Source organism: Megalopta genalis, chromosome 3, assembly GCF_051020955.1.
Source record: "Megalopta genalis isolate 19385.01 chromosome 3, iyMegGena1_principal, whole genome shotgun sequence".
Classification (NCBI taxonomy): Eukaryota; Metazoa; Arthropoda; class Insecta; order Hymenoptera; family Halictidae; genus Megalopta; species Megalopta genalis.
This window is the reverse complement of record NC_135015.1, coordinates 17,640,303-17,651,382: the sequence shown is the minus strand read 5'-3', so window position 1 is coordinate 17,651,382 and position 11,080 is coordinate 17,640,303. Positions and strand designations below refer to the sequence as shown.

General features: G+C 46.3%; 2 protein-coding genes across 7 annotated transcripts in view; both read left to right on the top strand.

Moving 5' to 3' along the window:
* The first annotated feature begins 2,134 nt into the window (after window positions 1-2,134).
* Window positions 2,135-6,166, top strand: Miox (Myo-inositol oxygenase). The gene is made up of 6 exons (XM_033478291.2): window positions 2,135-2,233; window positions 3,345-3,528; window positions 3,735-3,943; window positions 4,432-4,568; window positions 4,638-4,868; window positions 5,054-6,166. The coding sequence occupies exons 1-6, from the start codon at window positions 2,216-2,218 to the stop codon at window positions 5,160-5,162; spliced, it is 888 nt and encodes a 295-aa protein (XP_033334182.2). The 5' UTR covers window positions 2,135-2,215; the 3' UTR covers window positions 5,163-6,166.
* Window positions 6,167-6,312: 146 nt separating this feature from the next.
* The window catches only part of mav (TGF-beta domain-containing family member maverick), a 53,247-nt gene continuing 48,479 nt past the window's right edge, over window positions 6,313-11,080 (top strand). For 5 of the 6 annotated variants that reach the window (XM_076520248.1, XM_076520247.1, XM_076520246.1 and 2 more), the window contains exon 1: window positions 6,313-9,475. The gene's annotated coding sequence lies outside the window, so the exon portion shown is untranslated. The remainder of the gene's footprint in view (window positions 9,476-11,080) is intronic. The other variant, XM_076520249.1, reaches the window with a different exon arrangement.

The following is an 11,080-nucleotide window of genomic DNA, read 5'->3' as shown; positions in this document are numbered from 1 at the left end:
TTATAGAAAAATTGGGCCGCAAATGAGACGGCACGTGGGAGTCCGCGTGCACGATTAACACTTCAGAGTGATTCATTCGTAATTATTTAGTTCCCAGAATTTATTCACCTGTTGAGCCGTCCGTGGCTATTCTAAATCTCCTAATCGCGTCTCTTTACTATCTTTTTTATTTCGTTAGACATTTTTATGCGAATTGTAAACTGTTTTGCGCGTGGACAAATTTTATGTTCTATTTTCACTATTTTACAAAGCCGATTTATTATTTGACAATTCGCACAGAGATCCAGCCGAGAGGCTGGAAGCTCTGGAATAGGTGCGAACGGCTGCAAAGGTCGCGGTTGGGAGCTCCAGAATTCTCCGTGTGCACATTCCGCGAATCTCAATGATTCGTCCGGTTCTACGAAAGCAAATAATACAAGTTCGACGATAGGCAGCTCCCGCGAAGAATCGGCTAATTAGAGCGGAAAATGAGATCCGATCGAGGCTCGACGCACCGACGCCCCGGTCGTCTCATTAGAATCGCGAGCACCGTTGCTAATCTGTGAACGTTAGAACGGCGGAATCGCGGATGACAAAGGTTCTTTCCCGCGGCGGGCAGATTCGTTGCGGTAATTCTCCGATGACGAGTCCGGTCGCGGACAACCGTCGTGGCGCCGACGGTCAAAGAACCGTCGCACGCGACTCCGATGGAATCGGACCGATCGAATTTAGAGAGTGCAATTTAGTGTGTCGGGGTTCAAACGGAATTTTTTATCTGGTCTCTCGTTACAGGTTCGCGTTCGATCGCCGGCGAGAACCTAATCTACCGCGCGGAATAAGACCGGCCTTTCAGGGGAAACAACGATCCGCGCTAACTTCTTCTTTTTTTTCTCTCCACAGTTCCCAGAAGAATTTCAAATGATTTATTTCTTTCTTTTTTCATCGAATAAAGACCGGCATTCACGACACAGCAACGATGATGCTGGCGACCGCGAGCCCGTTATCTCGTCTTCTTTTTTTCGCACGGTTATGTCCTGGTTATCGTTTACATAAACATAGCGCGCTTTTATTTTCTTCCTGATCGTCCTCTCCGCGGCTATCCGCGACCTTGAAGTCGCGCGGAAATCCCGACCAGGGCGAGGCTACCGTAATGTCGAACCTTCTCTCGTGAAACGTCGATCTTCCGGAAGATACGGGACCATAATTTGCATTGTTTTCATTCAGATGTTGCGAGCTTTTTATTTTGAAATTTTTCGAAAAAATAGTTTTCCAATTGCGATAATTCTATGATGAAAAAGTCACCAGTTTTGGTGGTTCCTTTTTCGGTGTAATGCTGATTTCTGTGGAAATCCAGGACCATAATTTGTATTGTTTTTATACAGACCTTGCGAGCTTCTCATTCTGCAATTTTTCAAAAAAATAGTTTTCCAATTGCGATAATTCCATGATGAAAAATCCTCGAGTTTTGACGGATCCTTTTTCAGCATAATTCCGATTTCTGTGGAAATTCAGGACTACAATTCTCACTGTTTTTATTCAGACATCGCGAGCTATTCATTCTACAATTTCCCACAAAAACATTTTTTCAATTACGATAATTCCATAATAAAAAATCCTTCAATTTTGACGGATCCTTTTTCGGTACAATTCCGATCCCTGTGGAAATTCAGGACCACGATTCGCACCATTTTTATTCAGACGTCACCAGCTATTCATTCTACAATTTCCCACAAAAACACCCAAAAAACAATTGCGATAATTCTACAATGAAAAGTCCTCCAGTTTCGATGAATCCTTTCTCGGTGCAATACAAATCTCGCGTCACAACAACAACACTGCACTTTATTCAATTCTGCGATTTCGTAATTGCAACGGTTCTAACAATGAAAGTCGTTGCAGTTTCGGTGGTTCTACGGTGTCCGAGCGATCGATCGCCGGCTCGTCGGAAACTCGCGGGGGTGCCGGCGAAAGCGCCGCGATAAGAAATTCGTTAAATTCCACGAGGTTCTTCTTCTTTTTATTATTTTTTTAATCTGATTTGTTAGACTCTTTAGAAACGCTTGCGGATGTGTTAGGCCGAGATAGCGTGTATCGAATATTCCACACGTGACCACACTTTGATCAAGCGGAGGTCAAGGGTGAATTGCCTCAGATTTATAAGTTAGCTCGGTCGCACGAGACTCAGTCAGTCGGTGTTGGATACTCAACATCAGCCGGAACACACTTGCACAGACTGATGTCGGCCAAGACGATTGTGAGTATTTACGAGGACCAGCGAGTCAGTCGATAACACCGCCGACGGTCGACGTCGGGCTTCCCGCGTTTGATCCTGCCTCCCGTCGAGCCGACGATCGATTTCCTTTGCTTTTCTTGATCTTTTTCCCCTCCGTTTTCGTTGCCACCTGTTGTGGAAACACTTCTGTTAATTAGCAGAGCAGGGAACTTCAGTACAAAAATGATATTTTTAGAAAAGAATTCGAGGCAATAGAAGATTAGAGAAAATTCTCTAATCCTGCTCGCCGTTGGTCGCGAAAATGATTTGAAAGTGCGTTAGAAGATTAGTCGAACTTTCATTTTAACAGAACTCGAAGTTTCGATTATTCCGCGTTTCTCAAATGACGACACTCGAGTATTATCGTCGGCACGGGCTAACTAGGCTAAGCCAGAACCAACATCTTAAGCCCCCGGTTGTCTATCTTATTCTGATCATTCTATTGTTATCTTTTTCGAAATGTGTTTCACTATAGCATTCTTGTCGATCGGAAATCTGCAAAATAATCGCGATCGATAAATCCTGCAGACCTTGGATCGCGAAGAATATCTGCATCGGTACGACTGTCCAAAGGTTTCCAAGTTGTTTAACAATTTCGAAAGCAGGAGATAATTGACAAAACTGAGAAACTTTACAGATCTTGCATCGAGCAATCAGCCAAAAATTTCCAGTTCCAGTAAATTCTCTCGAATTCGCGCTCGAAGTGCGCAGAAAAATGGACAATTTTTTGGAGATACGATTATTCGAGCCGTGCTTTTTTAGAGTTGTCGACAATCAGTTATTGTTGTACCCCTCGAAAATTGATAAAAGCAGAAGTAAAATTCCGAGAATAACAGTTAACAATATCGAAGGCAGGAGATAGTTGTTCAGGAGTGCTTACTTTGCACCGATAGTGATGTTCATTGCTAGAGGTCGTCCGGTCGTCCGGAGGTCGTGGGAACGTTTGGTATTCCCGGATCGATAAGGCTAATCGATTGAAGGTGTTGGAAAATTTTCGGTCGAGTCCCGGCGATGGTAATGCGCCGCGATATTGTCGAAGAAGAGGAACTATAGACGCACGGGGAACTATAATGACGGTTTTTTAAATCGACAGTCGCAGCCGCAGAGGCGGACCATCCTGGATCCTTCGGACAAGTATCGTCCGGAGCCGGTGCACTCTGGGAAATTGGAGAGCGAGTTCAGGAACTTCTCAGAGGACACGGCGGATCCGATCAAGGAACGCGTTCGGAACACCTACCAGAAAATGCACACGCATCAGACGGTCGAGTTCGTGAAAAGTGAGTATAGTCGCACTTCGATTGCCAGAAAGATCCTCAGCAATGACCAAAATTGCTTGGATCTCCCTAAAATTGAATATCGAAAGCTGGATCAGCTTTCAGTCGCTGCTTGCACGACCGTTCGCAGATTAATGTTCAAAGTCGCAGCGCGACTCCTCTTCAAGTAGCTGCTCCGGCAACCAATTACCAAAACCTTTGGTTTTCAGCCCGCATGAGCGATTGGCTGCGCTTCAATAAATTCAAGATGACCGTGAAGGACGCCCTGATCAAGCTGAACAACCTGGTGGACGAGAGCGACCCGGATACCAACTTGCCGAACATCGTGCACGCGTTCCAAACCGCGGAGTCCATCAGGAAAGAGCATCCGGACTTGGATTGGTTCCATCTGACCGGCTTGATTCACGATTTGGGCAAGGTAGAATCGAATTGTTCGAGTGTGCGACCAGCGAAGCGATCTCGATGGAGAAAGCACGATAAAAATGTCTCGCAATCCGAAAGTGGCGGGTTCCTCAGGTCATCTGAAGCAACTTCTTCCTTTACAAAAATTTTCTCCGAGGCACCGTTAACGAGTTATTAACGAAAAACAGTGACCAATGAGAGGCGAGCTCAGGTGACGCGAGGCGACCGAGCCAATGAGCGGAACTGGGCTTCGTGCGCTGGTTGGCTGGGCCGCCTCGCGTTCGAGGCCTCGCCTCGATTCTTATTGGTCACTGTTTTTCGTTAATAACTCGTTAACGGTGCCTCGGAGAACATTTTTGTAAAGGAAAAAGTTGCTTCAAATGATCCGAGGAACTCGCCGTTTCCAGATTGCGAGACATTTTTGGGATACCCTGTATAATATATAAAACCGCGAATCGAAAAAAAATGATTGGACAGAAAATAATAGATTCACGATTTGTCCAGGTAATGGCGTTTTACGACGAGCCCCAATGGGCCGTGGTGGGCGACACGTTTCCAGTCGGATGCGCCTGGGCTAACTCGATCGTCTACAGAGACACTACCTTCGAGGACAACCCGGACGGCAAGGACTCGCGATACAAGTAACTCCCGCAATCTGTACACCTCTGAATAAAAGCAGGGACCTCCAATAAGCTGTTCGATCGTTCCAGCACCAAATACGGCATGTACACGCCTCAGTGCGGAATAGACAAGCTGACGATGTCCTGGGGCCACGACGAGTATCTGTACCGGGTCCTGGTGCACAACAAGACCAAGCTACCGGAGGAAGCGCTGTCCATGATCCGCTACCATTCGTTCTACCCGTGGCACACGGGCGGCGACTACATGCACTTCTGCACCAGCAAGGACATGAAGTTGCTCGAGTGGATCAACAAGTTCAAGTAAGTGTCTTAGATTGCCGAGCTATCAGCTCGGCAAATCTAATCTAATCGCGATCATCTAGCAGATTCAATCCGCATTTTCCAATCGAAGCGAAACTCGGTCGCAGTTTCCTCTCTCGAAGGTCGTTGCGCCTGTATCAGTTTCCCGTGGAGTCCGTTCCAACGATCGTGATCTTGTTTTCCAGCAAATACGACCTGTACACGAAGAGCGACGACGTTCCCGATATCGAGAAGCTGTGGCCGTACTACGAGAAGCTGATCGACAAGTACATCCCCGGCGAGCTAGAATGGTGAATCCTTTTCTCGGGGCAGCGAGGAACAATCGACTAACGTGTCGATCGGTCAACGTCAACCAGCGGCTTCAGCGTCAACAGACACGTGGCAAACAAGAGGATTTCGTTTTTCTAAATTAGCATAGGCCACTGTCTTTAGGTCAGGCATGTCCAAATCGGAGCCCATGGCTCACCACAGGCATAGATACGTTGGGATACTTAGTCAGATCCTTTGTACAAATTCATCATCTCGTATTTTTGATCGCCGTGGCTCTCCGTGGGCGCCCGATGCAGGTCTTTTCGCGAGCAGCGACGCCGGGAATGTTGCCTTCTATAGGGGTCGAAGGGGGTCGATGGAAATCGGTTGTTAATTTATGAACAAAGCTAAGATGTAGCAACCCTAAACGGTTGCTACAGCGGTTCCTTAAGATTCGATCTTACCTCGAATTACATTATTTAATTCAACCGAGTAAAACGTGTTACTAAATTCGCCTCGTTCCTCCAGTTCCGCTCTCTTTTCCCTCCGTACGGCATCGTTGCTCGCAAAGGGTCTCTCTAGAGTTTAGAAGTTGGCCAGGTTTGGTCGATTCCCGCTCGAGTTTCCCGATATTTTCAATATTCTCTGAAGCAGCAATATCTACGAATCGGGCTGTGTAGGGAGCCGAGTGTTTCTCTCGCTCCGCGCCGTTCTGCACGTCAACTTCCAAGCTCCGCGCTCGATTTGGACATGCCTGCGGCTTCTGCGATCGTTCGAAAGCTCATGAAATTACCCTGGTAATCGCGGAACGCGGCCGAGCCTAATCGGCGGTCGCGTGACCCAGCGAATTTCCCAGATGGACTCTGAGTAACGGGGAAGAATTTGACTCAGCCGTCGATCGATGGTCACACGCGACACCAGGGTGACTCTCTCGTATCGGCGAACTGATTGTTACGTTTGTCGTCGCGACATTAACACCGAAGAATCGAGAGATGAGTCAGCGACAAGGTCGAGCTACTTATTGAATAAAATTTTGGCACTTTGCTTTTCATGCGAAAAAAATTGTACACCTTAGACAACTTCGGGGAAATCGATATCGGTGCTGGCGAAAGGCTCGCGTTAACTTCGCGATTACGCCAGCGGCGCGTCGCGAAAGAATTCGTGAAATTTTTTAGCGCGTTCCGTGGAACGCTTAGGAAACGACGCGTCGCCGAAGGCGAGAAGATGAGAAATAGAGGTCGGAAGGGGAGGAATTCCTTCGCGCAACGTCGGTAGCGCGAAAGTGTGGGTACGCACCGCCGGAGGAAGCTCTAGAAACCACGGGTATGCGTGGTTTCGCGGGTAATCGAAAACGCGTTTCGACTTTCGAGAAGACCCATCCGAGCACCGGCACACCAAACATTGCGGAGTCCCGGACTCGCGGTTTCGTTCCCACGTGATTAGCTCCGGTAACGGGGGCCTCGCGCTTGCCTGTGTGCGTGCCCCTAAATGGTCCCCCATTTCCGGATATTATTGAGGGAACCAGCCTGTACATCTTTTTTCACCGTGCCCGACGGCTCCTCCTTTCCCGGCCCGTTCTGCTTTCCCTTTCGTCCCGTTGCGCGCGGTCCAGCCTCTCGCTAAATTTCCCAGAATCGATTCTAGGAAAAAACGTCTCTTCGATTCAAGTTCTAACCGCTGAAGAGACCCGTCCACCGCGTCGGTTCTAGCCCGTTGCGCTACGAAGTTGTCTATGTCGCCGTAAAATCGTCTGCATTCAGCGAACGAAGATGTTCCAAGCCTGCGGAATTCTTTGGCGTTGAAACAGCGTCGGGCACAATTGTTGAAGAAAGATAAACCAATACTGAGAATAGAACTGAAATTCTTTTCTGTGCTATTCCAGTTTGGGCAGGTCTAGCAATTAAATAATTTCGATTAAGAGGAACTCGCGCGGACAATTTTCAACAACTCGCCATCCATTCGGTTGGTCTTCATGTTTGGAATGTTTTTTGTTATCATAAGTCAAGTTGTACTCGGAGAGAAGTTGAGCGCGCAGAAAATTGCGATTGCTTCGCGCGCCTTCTTCCGGAGATCCTAGCAGAGCGACGGCAGTTAGACGGTGCCCGCGAGTCGCATAATGAAGACATTAATAATAATGACCGCGGCAACAATGCCGATGGGCCGATAGATTCCGTGGGTGAGGTAGGACGCAGGGGCGGAGGCACCGGGCGAAAGAAAGGGGATCCTCGCTGGCGGCGGAGTCGTAGGTCGGCATTTTTTCGCGGGCCGTCGACGATCCTGCGTGAGGCGCCGTTAATCCTTGGGTGAACCAGCGTCGTTAACAAACGATATCGAGCGATCGGGGCGGCCGTGCCGGAGCGCACGTCCCGCCAAGGTAATTATTGGCTTTGTTGCGATGTGCATCGCGATGTGCATCTGCAAAGGTCGGGAGGAAGGGCAGCCTGTTCCTTTCCCGATCTGGGACGCGCGGGATGTATCGTAATAAAGGAACAGCTGCGGCGACGTTACTCAACCCGAAACGGGGTTACATGGTTTATTTCGACGCCGCGTATGCATTTTGCCGAGAGCTGCTCCTTGAAGAAGAACTTCACGCGTGATTCCGATCGAGGAGATAGGAATTTTTTGCGCCGCGATATAGGACGATTATCGAATCTGTTGCGGCTGCGATCGTTTACTCGGCCGATTATGATTACGCGAATTGAGTAGGTCGAGGTTATTTATTAACGCGAGTTTCAAGGAAATCGTTGCGCTTTAGAATCGAAGCTGTATTTTAGCTGTATACGGTAATGTCTCCCTTATTGTCGCTGAGATTGCGCAGAAAAATGGACAATTTGGGAAGAGGAGATGCGATTATTCGAGCTTTGCGGTTTGCTTTTATAGTCACGAATTGTCAACAATTATAAAAATGTATAAATAAATGTGTCTCCTCTTGCCAAATTGTCCATTTCTGTGGACAATCTGAGCGTCAATTGGAGAGACATTAATGTAGCGCTCTATGTCGCAGCTATATCGCGATGCGATTGCATCGAATCCGAAGAAGTCGACGCCTAAATTTTTCGCAATTCGCGCGGTACGAACAAATACAGTTCGTTCGACGATATTGGAATTTCGAAACTTGTGCCGGTCGAACGTCTTCGAAAAGTGTTCGGTTGGGAACCTCTCAAACAGACCGCGCTTACCACGCCGAATGCCGAGAGATAACATTATTTTGCTCTAGTTCCAGAAATATAGTGCACGCTCGATGCTATCGCACCGTGTAGGTCGAAGTAACATTATTTTCTTGAAGTATCTTCTTCGCGGGTTCTCATTAAACCGCATTCTTTCGTCTCGATGCTATGTTCTGCAATGAAGTAATCGTTTCGTGCGTAGACAATAGTGAACAAGTCGTCAAATTCTTGCTCTTCGATAAAAAATACTTTTCAAAGTCTGATCGCTTTAACGGGTTCACGTGAAAGCTGAATTTTTATCCGAATAGGAGCTGAATTTTTATTCGAATAGGAGTTGAATTTTTATTCAAACAGTAGTTGATTTTTCCTCGAAATAGGAGTCGACTTTTCCTTTAATTTCAACTTCCAAAATTAGAATCATTGTTGCGAGCTGGATATTCCCTTGAAATAGGAGTCGATTTTTCCTTTAATTTCAACTTTCAACATTAGAATCATTGTTGCGAGCCGCAATCCAGCCGATCGAAGGAACGTTAATCAGTTTTCGTTCTGGCCGGTGACCAGCATCATTAACGAGCGCCGAGGTGTTTTATTAAGCGTTGCCGATCGGTGGACAGATTAATTTTCTGATGCACGGTTGCTAGCAACTGAACGACGCATCGCTCCGCGCGGGTAGATGAGTAAACTTTGGAGAAAAACCATAAAATTCTCTGTCATCCATCAGCTCGCGTCCGCGCGCGGCTTGCATCAGACCAACGACATTACAGTTTTTTGTCGCATCTTCTAAAATAGCCGGGATTCTCCCAAGAAAAGTACGCAATGGTCTAAATCCACGGTATTATGTAGCTCGGAATGCAGTCCTCGATTACCGTCTCACGACCTCGCTTCACGTTGTTTCGGTGCGGCGTCGCGAATCTGGATGCAACTTTTTGCATCGCAAATAATCACCTGTCCACAATGTTGCTTTAATTGCAGCGTCATACGCAGGTGCCTCTTACCCAGGTTGTCCAGGTTGAAAGGTTCTACCCGCTGATGCAACGCGTGGCGCCTTTATCGCGTCTCGAAAAGCGCATTGGATAATCAAGGGTAAACCTGAATGTTTCATCGCGGACGGATTGAGAAATGGGCCCGATGTTACGCAAAGATTCCAAACAGACTCTTTCAACCTGACGAATTAAACCAGAACTCTTTTTCGTGAGTACAACATTGATACACAGCTCGACAGAGTCTTCGATTGCGTTTGCGACATAGCTATCGATTGTTTAAATAACTAGAGACACGTATGTGCTTTGGCGTACTAATTATTTTAAGCTGCTAAAAAATCCTCACCTGCAGGAGATTATTATTATTAATTATTTATTATTATTGTTATTTATTATTATTATTATTGTTATCATCATTACTATTATTATTATTATTATTATTATTATTATTATTATCATTATTATTATTATTATTATTAATCTAAACTTTCATCGGTCTTCTGAGATTCGAGTGAATATTTTTGTGTTACAATAGCACTCGATTAATTGTGCTGGATTCTTCTCGATCTTCATTATTTAGAGTTTCGATCATTCCAAGTATTATAATAATAATGGGACTATATAGAAGGACCTCGATTAATCCTGGACCTATCATCTTATACTATTATAAATATATAATATACTATAATAATATATAATAATATACTATATATTATTATTACATTATTATACTATAATAATAATAATAATAATAATAATAATAATAATAATAATAATAATAATAATAATAATAATAATAATAATAATAATAATAATAATAATAATAATAATAATAATAATAATAATAATAATAATAATAATAATAATAATAATAATAATAATATACTATATGTAACAATTCATCGAAAACGAAGATAAATTACCTATGAATTTTGTATTCGTACAATCGAATTTCCACCGTACATTGTCGAATCCTAATCGAAGTGTTATTTCGCTTAGTATTTCGAATTTTGCGAGGATCAGATTTGAAAATCGTTCTGATTTTCGCGAGATTTTCCTTGGCGGCCGTTGATTGCTCGTTTCCGAACGGAGCTGCGCAGTAGCAGAGTTCGCGGGTTCCCCTTGTTCGGTGACTCAATATGGAGAGTTCGAAACGGTAGCGGAGCCGTTTTCCCTCTCGATCGGTTTCTCCCCTCGGGTAAGAGGCGGCTCGGATGGTCAAGCGATCGGGAAACCGCGGGTCTCCCGGAACGCTTTGTCGCTATTGACGCGCGCGGCACGCCGTGGCACCGCCGATCTAGCGGTTTCGGGGGACACGTTCGGCCTTGGGAACGCGGCGATCCTTCTCGATCACCGAGAGTTCGTTGGACGAGCGAGACCGCGCTGCTCCGGTATGGGGCTTCTTCATTTTTAGCGATTCACCGGCACGGCATCCCTGTGTAACCCCTTCGGACACTCGAGGAGAGGCGACGGGTGTCGATGGTGTCGATGATGGGCAGCGGCGGCGACGTCGACGTCGACACACAGATCGTCGCCGACGACGAGGTCCTTCGGCTGGCTTTGGCTTCGCCTCCTGCCTCCGTTTCCTTCCGGCCGGGACAGTCCTTGACGGGATTCCTCGCCGAGATCCGTATGGCCGCATGCGACGGCAACAGGTCGCTTCTTTGCCTCGTTTGCATCGGCCCCGATTTTTCCGCCGGAGATTTCCCCGGAGATATTCGCGTCATTCCGTTTCTTTGTTCTTTGAAACATTTCTTGAAACGTTGTTCCGCGAACAAGCCTAACCAACGTGACCTTTTCAGCTGAAACCGCCGAT

Excerpts from the sequence above, each read along its gene's own strand:
- Miox (XM_033478291.2), top strand. Across the intron at positions 3,529-3,734 it reads GACGGTCGAGTTCGTGAAAA|CCCGCATGAGCGATTGGCTG; the intron begins GTGAGTATAGTC and ends TTTGGTTTTCAG. Across the intron at positions 4,869-5,053 it reads GAGTGGATCAACAAGTTCAA|CAAATACGACCTGTACACGA; the intron begins GTAAGTGTCTTA and ends CTTGTTTTCCAG.